General features: G+C 46.5%; 2 protein-coding genes across 11 annotated transcripts in view; one reads left to right on the top strand and one right to left on the bottom strand.

Annotated features, from left to right (window-relative positions):
* COL8A1 (collagen type VIII alpha 1 chain) overlaps positions 1–7,770 on the top strand; it is an 88,738-nt gene extending 80,968 nt beyond the window's left edge. For all 4 annotated transcript variants that reach the window (XM_051608217.1, XM_051608210.1, XM_051608226.1 and 1 more), the window contains 2 exons: positions 3,569–3,884; positions 5,808–7,770. In XM_051608217.1, the coding sequence (XP_051464177.1) occupies positions 3,572–3,884; positions 5,808–7,714 (2,220 nt within the window). In that variant the 5' untranslated portion in view covers positions 3,569–3,571 and the 3' untranslated portion in view covers positions 7,715–7,770. The remainder of the gene's footprint in view (positions 1–3,568; positions 3,885–5,807) is intronic.
* Positions 7,740–15,788, bottom strand: part of ST3GAL6 (ST3 beta-galactoside alpha-2,3-sialyltransferase 6) — a 50,529-nt gene continuing 42,480 nt past the window's right edge. For all 7 annotated transcript variants that reach the window (XM_051608255.1, XM_051608246.1, XM_051608270.1 and 4 more), the window contains one exon: positions 7,740–15,206. In XM_051608255.1, coding sequence (XP_051464215.1) covers positions 15,126–15,206 — 81 coding nt within the window. In that variant the 3' untranslated portion in view covers positions 7,740–15,125. The remainder of the gene's footprint in view (positions 15,207–15,788) is intronic.

Below are 15,788 nucleotides of genomic sequence, written 5' to 3'. Positions count from 1 at the left end.
GCCTGGAAAAGAGAAGGCTCCAGGGAGACTTCACAGTGGCCTTTCAGTATCTGAAAGGGCTACACGAAGACCGGGAAGGGACTTTTTACAAGGGCTTGTAGTGAGAGGAGAAGGGGTAATGTATTAGCAGTGGAAAAGGGGAAATCTAGGTTAGACATTAGGAGGAAATTCTCTAGTGTGAGGATGGTGAGACAATGAAATGGGTTACTCAGAGAAGCTGTGGCTGCCACCTCCCTGGAAGTGTTCAGGGCCAAGTGAGATGGGCCTTTGATCAACCTGGTCTAGTGGGAGGTACCCCTGCCCATGCAGGGTGGTTGGAACTAGATGATCTTTAAGGTCCCTTCCAAACCAAACCATTCTATGATATGATGAGACAGGCAATGAGGTGCAACACTGAAGGACTGTCCCAGGCATTCCTCATGCTTCAGGGCAGGCTCATTATATCTGACAGTGATAATCCAGCTGGATCCATCACCATCAGACAATGAGCAGTAGCAGTTACACACATGACTTTTACCACATTTCCCAGCAAGAAGATGCCAGCCAAGTTCTATCCAGCCTGAGGTTGTTCAGTAAATAAACCCCCACCTTCCACCTCAGCTAGTCACTGGCACAAGCTCCAGCCAAAATCAATAGATGAGAAGCAATTTGTCCTTTCCAGGCCACTCTGTTTTGGTTATGATGAGTCAAAAAACACTCAAGGAAACACAATGAGATCACCTCATTCACTGGAGCCTTCCTGTCTCTAGAAGTCTCGTTTGATCTCCCTCAAAATTTCCACATGTGCACACAAAAACATCTTGTGCGTTGCAAGGTCCCACCTGTTAAACCTCAGGTGCGTTGCCGGACACTTGGCAGCACAGGCAGCAGGAGGCTGAGTTCACCCTGAGCTGCAGGCAAGCTGGTGTCTCCCTGTAGGAAACTTCTCAGTTATTTCAAATAACTCGAGCTCCCACTCGCACACAAAGCCTATGTTTTGTAATAAAAACAAGGAGAAAAATCACAACCAAAGGAATTTTACCTATTTCCCTCTGCATTTATTCCCCTTATTTCACTGAAGTTGTCTCTTTTAAAAAATAAACCACCAAAAACTGGCCTTCCACCCTACCCTTCATACTTGCAGGTTTCAACAACAGTACTACATCTCTAGTATCTTCTAATTTTTTAACAGGTTTCACTGCATTTCTCTCTTCATACGGGCAATGCTTTTCATTTGGGAGATATGCACAAATTGCTGCAAATTTTCCAGCAGCTGGGATTTTCCCTTCAAACAGAGGCAGGTGTTACAGTACTCGGCTACAGAGAGCCAAAGCTGCAGCCAGTTACTCATTATGGTACATGAAGGAACAGAAAGGCCAAGAGAGACAGAGTGGGGATACTACCCTCACCCCCTAAAAAAAAGAAAAGGTCACTTGGGGTCCCTGTTCCCAGATTAAGCTGCAGCAGGTTAATAAATTACCATGTCCCAGCTAAGCCACAGTAAATTATCACGCACAGGCTGTCCTCACTGCTCAGTGCCATTGAGCTTTAAGCAGAAATACCATGTCCTAAGGCTCTAATCCTTTAGCTCACAGCAAAGCACCCAGATGTGGGCTAAAAGCCACATTAAACTCACTGGATATGAAACGTTTGCTGAAGTGCTTTGCTGAACAAGGATGAGCAACTGTGCTTGGGCTTTAGCTACACTCAAAAACTCCTGTACATCTTGGCTCTGCTTTTCCATGCCACATGGCAGCTGGTTACATCCAAGACCTTAAATTCCTGGGAGAGAAACTGACTGTAGAAACTCAGCTGTGCAACATACGCTCCATCTAGTGTTTATTCACTAATATTTCATTTTCTGAAATGGCTTGCTTTGCTGTTAATACATAGCTCCATCTTTTCTGTAGTTCTGCCTATTTAGGATTATTATTTAAAACATTAACTTTCTGCTAGTTATTTTAACTCCACAATTTTAATTTATCCTCCACTTACAGTTTCAGAAAGTCACAACTCCAGGGCTCAGTGCCTGCAGTGCCACTGACACACTCCCTGAGCTTGGCAAGTCTTGCAGCTGTCCTGCAGCCTGCTCGCAGCCTCTGCCCAGTAGGCACGAGTCTTGTCGTGGATGCATTACAAAGTCTCACCCACCCCAGTTACTCTGAGGCCCTTTTTAGAGACCCACTCTACACAGAACAGTGTTACAGGGGGTAAACAGAGTTGCTTACTGCCCCTCCTCTGTCAGTACATGTCCTCCCCCCAGCCCCATCTACCTCTCACACTTTCCCCCAGCTCTGCAGCAGCAGCCTTACCTGCCCAAAGCCAGGTCTCTGTAGGGCCCCTGGAAGGACACATTCTGGCCCATGTTGGGTCATGTTGCCCCCCGGGCAAGGGCAGGGGGTCCTCCTGTGTGCTGCAGCATCACCCTGCACAAGGGAGCAGGGGATGCAGCCCCATAGGCAGCTGAATTCAAGTGAGGACCAGTCCCAGCCTGACAGGAAAAGAGAAAAGCTTTGCCCTGCAAAAGATACCTCCCAAAGCACTGGGAACCAGGTGAAGGGGGCTTAATGCTGAGCCCTTTGTTACAGACAGAAGGGTGTTTTTCTCTTCTGTCAAGCCAGGCTGTGGGAGAAGAACAGGAAAATCAGCAGGTGGCACTGCCCAGGCCATCCTTATTGGCTCCACCTGGGCTCACTAGGGCCCAGCACCTACTGCAAGCAAGTCTCAGTGAGCGGTTTGGCAAAGCTCTGCCAACCTGCTGGGGGCTCTTCCAGCAGCTCAGGTTGGGTGCAAGGTGTCTTTGCACTGTGGGAAAGCAGAGAGTCGGGGACAACGTCATGCCTGGCCATCACCATGTGCATTTCAAAAGAGTGGGATTTGCCTACTGGACAAACTGCAAAATACTTGAACTGTAACACACAGTCTCCTCATCCCCCTGGATGCTGATTTCCTGCTCACCTGCTAATAACATCACTGCTGCGGAAAGGAAAGACAGCAGCAGATGGGACAAGAAATTCTAAGCTTGTATTTTCATAAGGAAGAAAAAGAAAGAAAACCCAACCCTGTTCTGTTGTGTTAGCAGGACTGGTAAGGTGCTGGAATGGGCTGCCAGGGGAGGAGAGAGGTCTGCACTGGGTGCAACCTTTAGAAAATAGTTTAATATCTTGGGAGAAAGGCTTGGGTTGCTTGAGCCTGCTTGGAGGCAGCCAAGGCCAAGTTCTTCTGAATGAAGGCTGAAAGGACCAGAGCAAAGCTTAGAAGGAGAGCTGGCAAGGAGCTGTGATAGAAATGCAGAACCCCTGGACTCTCCAGCCACAGGACACAATCCTAGGGACAGATAGAGTAGTATAAAACTAAATACATATAAAGACTTTTGCAAGGATAGTACTATTTGAGTAAGAGCCTCCAATAAACCAGATACAGGCCTGCTGCAGCATGTTCTCCAGAGCAGCACACAAACCAGAGCCAGTTTGCAGAGGTTTAGGTCCAGTTTCCTGTAGAAAATGGGAGCAGGTCAGCCTCAATGGGAAACACAAGACATGAAAAAACATTTACTGCCAACTGTGGGTTTTGTTGTCCTTTTTTGCAGGTGATGGCCGTGTTGCTCTTCCCTGTGCAGCTGCTGGCAGTGGCTGTCACCATTTATCTGGAGCTGGTGAAGTCTGCTCAAGGCGGTGTCTACTATGGCATCAAGCAGCTGCCACCCCAGGTGCCCCAGTACCAACCCCTCGGACAACAAGTACCTCACATGCCTCTGGGCAAAGAAGGCATCCCAATGCAGCACATGGGCAAGGAAGTACCCCACATGCAGTACGGGAAAGAGTACCCTCATCTGCCTCAGTACATGAAGGAGGTCCCGCAGATGCCTTTGCTCGGCAAGGATATGGCTCCCAAGAAAGAGAAAGGTAGGCTTGGCGTGTCCCTCACCACCCCTGCAGGGTCCTGGCTGGTGCCTCACAGCACCGTGTGCCAGGAGGTGACTGAAGATGGGCAGCAGGCTGCTGCAGGCTGGGTATGTCACCCAGGTGCCCCAAGGTGTGGCCAGGTTGGTGCCTGGTTGTCCACCTGATACCTGGGTGGACAAACAGGCTCACATGAGCTGTGGGGCAGCGTGTGGTCACCAGAGCAAGGCCACAGCCACGCTCCAGCCTGCAGCACAGCCTCTGAGCAGCCCTGCCTGCAACAAGCCGTCAGCACCCTGGACTGGGCCCAGGTTTGTTTAGGTGCTTGTTCAAGGGTAGGAGAAACCTCATAATCCTACCAGCCTGCAGAAAACCCTCTGATGGGGTTTCAAATGATGGCCGAGATAGATGGGCTGGGGTCCCCCTCTCACTGCAGTGACCAGACATGAAATAAGAGCTAAGAGCCCTGAGATTTGAATTTACAGGAATATCACAGTTTTATATCTGGATTTGTTCAGACCCTGTGATTGAGAGGTTTGCAGATAAAAACCATAAAATTGCTCTTCTGACTCTGCAGTCCTCCTTCTGTAGGTTACTTACAGGATTAACACAAGTACTGAAAGTGCAGGGCATTACTGCACAAGTTTGCATGTAAAAGCACTTTCAGTATTCAGTAAAGGAAGTCTGGACATTATTAGGATATTAAAGAAAACAACAAAAAATGTTCAAAATACACAGGGCAACCAGGAACACCCAGTGTCATAAAATCCTTGTGTGGACAGCAAGTGTCTGCAACTTCAGACAAACTGGTTAACTCTGTCTTGTTGAGGATTCAGTGTAACCACAGCCTCTGCTGTCTTCGGAGAGAAATGGAAGGTTTCAGGGCCTATTTTAGGAGTGTCTGAACAAGCACAACTGGCTATAGTAAAACCAAACCACATTGTGAGGAATGGGGGGTTTCTATGTGCATAAAGCACAATAGGCGCAGAGAGGTGGGATATCTGCCTCCCAAAGAACAGTTAATTCTCTTGCCCTGAAACCTCATCTCTCCCCTTCCTTCAAACCTCTCGCTTCTTTATCCATCTTAAAGCCAGAGAGAAGCAGACTTTCCACTTAACCCAAAACGCCTGCAGCTTGAAAAGCAACCAACCCCAGCACAGCCACTCCCATGCAGCAACTCCCTCACCCTGACGTGCACTGCTAAGTGGTCACACACAAAAATGTGGATTTGGACAGTAAAGACATTTTGTGAAGTCTTTAGAAGAGCTCTAACTAGATGTGGCTATGCCAAAAACCTGTGGGAGCTTAGCAGCACTGGGCAATGCTGTAGGTTTCCAGTAATATCTTCATAGGAACCAAAACCTTGGTGGAAATGCAGTCATACCTACAAACTTCTTACAGATACAATTTTTTTTTTACTTGATCTTGCTAGTATAAGACACCCTAGCAAAAGCACTTTTATGCCAGAACTCCTCCTACAGGAGGAGAGCATTGAGCAGCTTCTGTGTCCTGTGAAAACTCTTAAAAGTAGATTAGTCTACAGCAACATGAGACAAAAAAAACAGGTTTTGTTGCTTAAGACTGTATAGGTGAAACACACTATAAAATGTAAATGACTTTTGCATAGCAAAAAATAAGCAAACACACTAGTAAAATGTAAATGACTTTTGCATAGCAAAAAATAAGCTAATACGATGCAAAAAAAAATATTTTATGGAAACAGAAACATGCACAGAAGTTTAGAGTATGCAAACAAACACAAATCTGAAACTCGCTGGCCAACTCTGCCTCCCCGTCTACCACAAAACCAAGAAGTATCACACATCCATCCCAAAAGCGCCTTTGTGTTCCTTGAAGGATTCAATTGCAATTACCTTTTGTCTCTTCCCTTACCCTTTCTTTCTTCTGCTTTTCTCCCCGACCCAGAAATACCCATGCGCAGCCTGAGGGGCGAGCAAGGTCCCCCTGGTGAGCCTGGACCAAGAGGGCCACCGGGGCCACCAGGATTACCGGGTCACGGTGTGCCAGGAGCCAAAGGAAAACCAGGCCCACAAGGATATCCAGGAATTGGGAAGCCGGGTTTGCCAGGAATGCCGGGGAAACCGGGGGTCATGGGGCCCCCAGGGCCGAGAGGGGAGATGGGGCCAAAGGGGGAGATTGGGCCCATGGGGATACCTGGGCCACAGGGACCTCCAGGGCCTCACGGGCTTCCTGGCATTGGGAAGGCGGGTCCTCCAGGGCTGCAGGGACAGCCAGGGCTGAAGGGTGAGCCCGGGATGAAGGGGCCCCCAGGAGTCCCTGGGATCCCAGGGCCGAAAGGGGAGAAGGGTGTCGGGATCCCAGGTTTGCCAGGGCTGAAGGGGCCCCCCGGCCTGCCCGGCCCCCCGGGTCCCGTGGGGCTGCCAGGGGTGGGCAAGCCAGGCATGGTTGGCTTTCCAGGCCCACAGGGACCCGCAGGCAAACCTGGGCCCCCGGGAGAGCTGGGGCTGCAGGGCCCCCCGGGAGCCCCGGGGATCCAAGGCCCTCCTGGCCTGCCCGGTGTTGGCAAACCTGGCCAGGACGGCATTCCTGGCCAGCCAGGCTTCCCAGGTGGCAAAGGGGAGCAGGGCCTGCCAGGCCTGCCAGGGCCTCCCGGCCTCCCCGGGGTTGGGAAGCCGGGCTTCCCCGGGCCCAAAGGGGAGCGTGGCGTAGGCGGCCTGCCCGGGCCCCTGGGGCCAAAGGGGGAGAAGGGGCACGTGGGGCCACCCGGCATGGGGGGCCCACCGGGGGAGCCGGGCCAGCCAGGACTGCCGGGAATCATGGGCCCTCCCGGGGCGACTGGCTTCCCAGGACCCAAGGGAGAAGGCGGCGCTGCGGGGCCACCAGGACCCGTTGGCCCCAAAGGCGAGCCCGGCCTGCAGGGCTTTCCAGGAAAGCCAGGTTTTCCTGGGGAAGTGGGGGCTCCCGGGCTCCGGGGGCTGCCCGGCCCCACGGGGCCCAAGGGGGAAGCTGGGCACAAAGGCTTGCCAGGGCTGCCAGGCGTGCCAGGGCTTGTGGGGCCAAAGGGTGAGCCAGGGCTTCCCGGTGCCCAGGGGCTGCAGGGCCCCTCGGGCATCCCAGGCATCGCAGGACCCAGCGGTCCCATTGGCCCCCCGGGTCTACCGGGGGCAAAGGGGGAACCCGGCCTCCCTGGACCTCCCGGCTTCCCTGGCGTGGGCAAACCCGGTGCCGCGGGGCTGCAGGGACCCCCGGGGAAGCCTGGGGCACTCGGTCCCCCTGGCCAGCCGGGACTTCAGGGGCCACCCGGTCCCCCTGGGCCGCCAGGCCCCCCAGTCATCATCCCACCCACTCCACCAGCCGTCGGACAGTATCTGCCCGAGGTGGGGCCGGGGATAGATGGCATCAAGTCACCCTACGGCTACAAGGGCAAGAAAGGCAAAGCTCCCGGTGTCGTCTACGAGATGCCTGCATTCACAGCAGAGCTCCTCACCCCCTTCCCCCGGGTTGGGGTGCCTGTGAAGTTCGACAAGCTCCTTTACAATGGCCGACAGAACTACAACCCTCAGACAGGGATCTTCACCTGCGAGATCCCGGGCGTCTACTACTTCGCTTACCATGTCCACTGTAAAGGGGCAAGTGTGTGGGTGGCACTGTTCAAGAACAACGAGCCACTGATGTACACGTATGACGAGTACAAGAAGGGCTTCCTGGACCAGGCTTCTGGCAGTGCTGTTGTCCAGCTAATGCACGGAGACAAGGTTTACGTTCAGATGCCATCCGAGCAGGCGGCAGGACTCTATGCCGGGCAGTACGTTCATTCGTCTTTTTCAGGATATTTATTGTATCCCATGTAAAACAAAAAACAAGACACACACAACACAAAATTAAAACCTTTCTTCTCTGCTTCAAACTTCTATACCATGGAAGACACATTTTATGACCGTTTCAGACCATCTTGTACAAAAAATAAACCAAACAAAAAACTAAGTTTAGCATTATGCACAGCTAGTTATAAAGAAAAAAAGCATGGTGAACATATCCAAAGATGTGTATCAGGTCCATAAACAGTTGTTTTGCACCCGAGGGGGACATATTAGCTGTACATTATATATTTCTGCAATGCCATGCTTACTTCATTTCATTCACAGTAATTCTAGTACTAAGGTTCCAGTCAGTGTACATCACTCACTCCTGTTGCATATTTGACTGTTGCATTGATCACAGTTATGAGATGAAAAACAGTGACTTAAACCAGAGTAGATCAGTCTCAAGTAACATGGAAAAATTTGAGTGGCTTTTTGTTTGAGTGGGCATTTTTTGGGGTTTTTGACAGCAGGTCTGCCTGACAAACAAAGCTGGAGAGCTTTACTTCCCTTCCCCCAGTATTAAAAATTGCTACAGGTGCATTTTTTCCCTGAAAGATTTATGATAGGAGTACTGATGGTGTAACTATTCCCTACGAGTCTTCTCCAGCAGTCATTGGACCCAGAACACTGCCATCGACTCCAGCAGGTGCTGGGTTCACCTCCAACTGCCAGAGCACTCAAAAAGCCTCCATCTGCATTTGCACGGTCGAAGTAGATGAGGTAGTTAAGAGACAAAAATGAAGGGCTCCCCATTTGCTTTGTGGCATGTGATTGAGACTTTTTGGCAAACGTGGCAATACAGCAGGGCAGCATAAATCTGCTTGGACTTCAGTGCTTGTGCTAAGAACCTGTGTCTGTTTGGCTTGTCAGAAGAGACACCTATTCTGCCACTCAACCAGAGTCAAAACAGTTTCCTCTTCAAAGATTAAGCAAAACAGAAGTAGCTCTGTTTGCTAATTATCTCATTTGTTGTTTTGAGATCAACCGATAACTTTACCAGCAATACTGATCATGCAAATGTATCCAAGAACTTCATTTTATATACAAGCTGATTTCCAATCCTTATTTATACGTTACCAATTTTCTAGGAGAACCTGCAGGCCTCGATCTTTTCTGTACATAAGTAAAGCAACCTCTCTGCAAGTGCTGTCAGTTCAACAATGGTGCTAATCTCACCTCAAAAGTGTTCATTTCCAAAGGGCAGTGCACTTTGCTGTGGTTCCCTGTACAGTGCTGCACATCACACACTGTTACACTAGCTGAAAGAGTTAAATACTCATCACTTCTTCAGTGTCTTTAGCTAACGCTACCGCTTTTGATTCAAAAATTAACTAGATTTTTCATGCAGAACTAAGATTGGATTTAACTGGCATTACCATTATTTAAATGCAGAGTTTAATGCAGTCTAACATTGACTAAGGACTCCAGTGATATAATGTGGTGCTTTATCTCAGAAATTTTACGGAACGGTGGCAGGAATGGATGGACAGTTTACCAGGCATTGGTGACTTTGGCCTGTTCCCAGAATGAGATATGTCAAAAGCAAATAATTTTGTATTTAAAATTTTTGTACTGATTTGAAAAAAATATCTTATTAAATATCTTTAAAAATAAAATGTCCTGTCTTCATTGAGCAGAACTGTTCGAAGGAACACTCGACCTGTTGAAATCACACAACAGACCACAAGGACTCTGAAACCACTGGTAGCCTCATATGAAAGAAAAATCATAGAATTACAGAATGGTTTGGGTTGGGATGGTCAAGATGATCTAGTTCCAACCCCCTGCATGGGCAGATTGCTCAAAGCCCCATCCAGTCTGGCCTTGAACACTTCCAGGGATGAGATACCCTTTTCTTTTAGATCCCCTCTCCTAGCAAAACCTGCCCTAAGACACTGGAGAAAGGCACTGTCCTGGCATCACATTGAGTGGAAGAGAGGGGCTGGGGGGAACACGCAGAGCAAGGGGCTCCCGTGAGGACAGGCACCTACTCAGCTAGAGCTAACACAGGAGTGCAGATTAAAAAGGCACAGGGGCAGTGCACAGGAAGCCAAGACATCAGCTGCCTGTGGAGGTGGTGCCGTGAAGGGTTTGTACTAGCTGGAAAAGCCAGAGCTGACTGCCCAGGCTGACACCTGGGCACACCACATCCCTGGATCTCCCTGTGATTTGAAAACAGCTTTTACTATTCCTTCCCCATTTTTTCACCTCCAGCAAAAACCAAGTGTGAAAACAACAACGTATTTGTCACTGATCTGTATCACTATTCAACTGTGGTTCCATTGCAGGGAGTAAATTATAACCAACCCATCATTCCCCCAATCTCACCTCAAAGACAGGAACTTCCTCCAGGCTGTCAAACTTCTCAACTGTCAATACTAAAATGAATGCATTGAATTCCTACTTGTGTCAGGTAATAATTTCCTAAATCTCCCTCAGATGCCCTGAAGCCATGGGCTAAGCAGCTCCCACTCCCCAATATCTCATTTTTACTGCACAAATAGATTTCTGTCTAAATTTTTTCATCACGCACCATCATCTTAGTTATACATCTTTTATTTTAGCACTCCCCTGAAAGTCCCCAATAAGATAGGCAAGATTAAAAAAACATGAAAAATTAAGATCAGGAGGATGCTGCTCTTGATCTTACCCACAAAAACTATGTCCTAGTTCTGCTTTTATGCAGCCTGGAGTGAGGTCACCACCCACAGTACAGCTCATACGTTGGTTCAAATCAGCTCTATTTGCTCTACTAGGCACCCAAGTTTGTTCTAAAACTTAATACTGTATCAGACAACACTCCGTGTAATTTAAGCAGCATTAATAATGGTGCTGGGCACAGGTACGCATCTGCATACACACACAGCACTGACCTTGCAAAGATGAGCCTGAGGGCATTGTCTTTAACACAGTTTATTCACAGAAAATTCATCTTTCCATTTGTAGCATTCAAAACGTCACTGGAAACAACTGTAAGAATGTCTTCAAAATACAGCTGGCACTTGAAAGGCATATAAAACTTAAGACAAATGTCAAATAAAATCAGTATTTAATGATATCAAAAACAGACGTTGAGCTTTGTATGTTCTTAAAAATCAGAGTCCCCTTAAAAGTTATTTGTAATACCTCCTAGGGCATCATTAAAAAGGAAAGCATGGCATAGGAGACAAGAGCTGCCACACACTAATTATTAAACACCAAAGTTGTGATTCTGTATTATCACCACCAACACAGTCACTAAAAAAGATCTTTAGCAGAATTTTTAGGCACTCTTAAATTTGTACTTTGTGCAGTAGTTTGTGACCTTTCTCCTTAAATCATATCTCTGTACCTCCCTGAATTATTACAGCAGAAGAAAAAAATACTTTCCCAGCAGAAAACCCCTAAAAGTCTGAGCCAGACAGAGCTTTCAGCCAACGCACACCATCCTGCCCATTTTATGTGTACTTTGGTACGTTAGAGCTGGGTCCTTCTGAGGGCGCATTTTGAGGGGAGTGGCAGATAAAATGCAGGAGCACCTTTGCTGCAAGGTGCTACTGCCTTGAAATTTAGCAGGCTGCTGGAGAACAGGACAGAGAAAGAAGAGATCACTTGACTTTTCAGTTAATACAGGAAAAAAAATGATGGGAGACACTGAATACCTATCTAGTCACACTATTACCAGACATGAAGCCAGCAGCACCCTGGGATTCAAAATTGGCAGCTTTGCCGCTGGGATTAAAAAACTGGATAGCTTTTAAAGGGAAGTTTCAGGAATAGCAAAAATGGAAAAAAAAAATCTTAATAGCAGCTCACTCTTGGAAAAGGTTTAAGCATTTGGAGTTAGCATTATTGCTTTTTTCAAGAAGTCTAAGGTAAGTCTTTGGTATTGCAAAATACCTGTGAAAACATGTGCCTGGATAGAACAGACACTGATCTGTCTGTGGGCATTACTGAGAAACACGCTGCATACAGGTGTGCTCACCTGCATCACTTTAATGTAAAAGCAACACCTGTCCTCAAGGTGGAAGAAGTGACTGTGTGAAGTGGGTGAAAAAGCAGGGCTGGTGTACACAGAATCCTACCAAAACATCTTATGGGAGGGTGGGAAGCTACTGGCCTGCAAGCTGCGCTTTCAAAAAACAAAACAAAACAAAACCCCCAACAAACAAACCAAATATCCTGCCCCACGGTTTATCAACAGTATCAGCTCTTGGCTCCATCCTGAGTGAACAAACAGGTCTGGCTCTAAACATTACTCAGTCACCTACCCCGAGATAGTAACCTTGGCACATGCGGACTCCACATTGCTGCAGGAGCACAGAGTGGGGGGAAATATCCCTGGGAGTACTGCTTAGTTTCAATCGTACAGATAGGAAGGCTTATTAAGAATAAAAAGGAGCAACTGATAAGGATAAATGCTCGTAGACAGCATATTAAATGCATTGAGATTATCCAACATCATAAAAAAAATAAACAGTGACAAAAATTCATGTAGTAAAATGATAATAATAAAGGAGTCTCAAGTAAAAATTGGGGGAGACATGGATACAATTTGCTTGCCATGAAGGCTTTTTTCCATTGTTTTCAGGGTATTCACTATAGCAGAACAAAACTCTCAAAAAAGAAGAAAACCTAGGAAAATTAGAAGAAGAAATCAGTTACGTATTGTGGGAAGAATATTTCTGGAAAGGAAAAAAATCCTCAGGAGCAGAGCTCCCTACCCACCTGCCTCTACGGGGGCCGAGAAGCAGAGGGAAGCGGCCTGCACCACCACACTGTGAGAAAAGGGCAAATTCAACAGCTGTCCAGGAAAAAATCCTCACAGTCAGTGTACTTCGTGATGTTACATGGATGCAACTGGATCCCTGGCAGAATCCTACAGATGAGCTAGGGGGCTTGGCTCTGGAAGCAACAGCAGGTTTTGAGAGAGAGGAGGCAGCCCCCACCTCTGCTGTCAAGAGTGTCTAAGATCTACCAAGGACTTTTACACAGAGAGCTTGGAAAACACCACAGCCTTTGTAAAAAGCCTTACCTCAGCATTTTTTTCATGTGACATTACAATTGACAGTAGTTAAGGTCTACTTGACTACTAGTTAGGTCCTGCAGGTCTGCAGCTACAGAGTCACATACAAACTTCAAAACTTTTTAATTAACTGAAATAATGATGAGAAATAAATGCTAGTAGAACTAAAGACAGTAATATCACTGATTGCTGGTGCAAACCCCCACCTGTTTATAGTCAAAATTTTTGAGCAGACTTCCTCAGAGGCTCAGAAATGTGCAATTTTTTTATTTTTAAGTGATTAACTGAGAAAGAGCCATTCTGCCACCATGTGAAGAAATTCTGATTTCCTCAATTTCCACCACTGTCACCTGCACTAGTGCCCCAGCACCTGCTGTGCTCCCCTCTCCCCCACACTCTTGCCTGCCTCCCTGCACAGAGCTAGACAAGGAGCCACCTTCTGCTGCATCAAGTGCAGCAGATGAGCCCCATGGCATAGCAGGTCCCTTGATGGGGACATGTCTGGGTACCTTCCTGCCCCCACCACAGCTTTTTATGACATCCAGAGTTATTTCAGACAGTGTCCAATTTGCTTGAATGGACCAAAGTTCAGGAGTCATTAGATGAAAACCCTCAAAGAGCACAAGCCTCCTCCCCTTTGGCTGTGGCTCCCTTCCAAATCAGGCTGCATTCACCAATTTCCAAATGGCAGAGCCAAGGGGCTAAAGAGGGAGATGAGAATCACAGGAAGCTATTTTAAAAGTACCTATTGCACTCCACAGGAGAAAAAAGAAAGATGACTCTTTGGTTGCTTCACTGCTCGTTCCTCTAGTGCACTGCTGCAGCAATGAAATTGTGTTCAGTACTCCTCTAATCTTCAGCTTCTGAAAAATACAAATACTGTGCTCTTCACCTGCTAGTGGTTTGTGTTCATGTTTTCATGGTTTGCACTGTTACTAAAGCTCTCTATATCATGTTATTAAAAAGCAACAAAAGGTTTTTCTATCAATGTTAAAGACTTTAAGTGGACTTTTTTGTGTTTCTTTAGGTATGATTTATCAAGGTAAACACAAGATCTTGAAATAAACCTGGCACAGCATAAAATTATACTCTGAATCAATTAGAACACAGTTATGTGTTGTCCTGTAACAGTTGTCAAGGTCACTCCCAGGCAGATTTACCTCATTCAGCAGGCTCGTCTGAGACCAACCAATACAGGAAACAAGTGTCCCATCAAATGTTTCAATTAAAATCCCAAGTAAGTTCTCACCACTAAATTATTTTGTTCAGCCACATCCTTTAAACCTAAATGTCAAGACTGGAAAGGTAAACAGAAGCCAAATGATTATTCAGCTGAGGTACATCTTGGATATTCCCTGAAGTTCACTACTGCAAAAAATGGGAACATTCATTGTTCACATTGATGCATTTCAAAGGAAGAAATGCAGTACAGCATTTGAGAAAGGAAATTGTGTTGGTTTGGAAAAATACACCACTTCTTCCTGAGAACAGAAAGATACACGAGTTCCTATCCTGGAGATCCAGAAATCCAACAAACATTGGCTCTACACTTAAACTCAGGTGTGAATATCTCTGTCCCAGCTCACACTTCTCTTGGGGTCTGGGGGAAGCGGCTGACACACAGGTAGTTAAGACAACTCTTCAATCTTCATTCTCTCTTGAAGTCAAGTTACCAACTGTAAAATTTATTGGACGCACAGCACAGGGAGGATGGTTTTCCATCAACTGGGTACAAAACAAGCATAGTCAAAACCAACATCTCCACAAGTCAGACTAAAGGGCCTTCACCTTTGGCAAAGGAAGGCAGCAGTTCAGAGTCGATGGCCAGTGCAGCAGCTGTAGCTTCTTTACTGAAGATGGACATCCCCTTCTCAGAGCAAGGCAGGCCAAAACCTGTACACTGCTTCTTCCCCCTTCTCCCAAAAACACATTAATGGTTTATAGGCATGATTTTAAAAGCCATTTTCATACCACAAGACAGACATTCATGACTTTACATCCATCTACTAATCAAAAACTGGCTGTCTCAGTCTCTTGACAGTAACTCTCTTGGAGGACAACACTAGAAAAAAAAGTATTCCAGAGAAATAATCATTTGGAAAGAGTTCTTGCTGATAAATAAGTGATGTGCATCACATACATCCCTGATACTTTCAGCTGAAAGTTCCAGAGTTTTCCCATTATTAAGTAGCTTTACAGAAATTCAGTTAACTCCGTTTGCAATAGTCCATTATCCTCAGGCTTAGAAGAAGCTTCTGCCTTAGTGAGGTTTCTGTGCTCCTTTTAAACAGTAAACAGTTATGCTGCACTTAAAAAATAAAAGTGTCATACAAAAAATAAAAATTTTTCAAATCTTGAAAATAGCCATTGTTCTTCATATTTTGTATTCAGCTTTCACGTCAAATTGACCACAAAGTTCTTGTCTATAAGCTTCTTCAAAAATTTCTGCTCAGCGTTGATGTTGTGGTATTCGTTCTAAAGAATTGTGAGGAAATAAAAAAAATTAAATTCAAATTATTACTGGAAGCATCACTTCATTATTCTATCCTTTTAATTACCTGTGATACCTGGAAGATGTTAAGAGCAAGAATGCTCTGCAAAAAAGACTTCTTAGCAAAGGCTCTTGCACAGTCTCCCAAGAAAACAGGTGAGTGACTATTACTCAAAACTACATTAGATTTTCCATTAGGACATAAATGAAGAGGGATGATCCTTCAGTGGCAAGAACGGGTGAGATGTGGTCTCACGAAAGTCCTACTAACTCTTCCAACTCCTCCCCATGTTAACAGGGAACAGCTGCATAACCACATTTACAGCATGAGCAGTCAAAAATCAACCAATTCTCAAAGCTTAATGCAAGTTCTTGAAAAGCACACATCAGGCATTTGTGAATCAGATGCACCCTGCCAGTTTCAACAAGTGAAAAACAACCCATCTTCTGTGCTGTGTCCAGATCCTGGATATGCAAGAGACCACTAAGACCACAGTGGAGGACAGCACAAGGGAAGTTCACTGGCAACCTGAATCCAGTAAACGAAAATTAATATAATACAAATA

Source organism: Apus apus, chromosome 1, assembly GCF_020740795.1.
Source record: "Apus apus isolate bApuApu2 chromosome 1, bApuApu2.pri.cur, whole genome shotgun sequence".
Classification (NCBI taxonomy): domain Eukaryota; kingdom Metazoa; phylum Chordata; class Aves; order Apodiformes; family Apodidae; genus Apus; species Apus apus.
The sequence above is the reverse complement of the archived record's forward strand: the minus strand, read 5'-3'. Positions and strand labels throughout refer to the sequence as shown.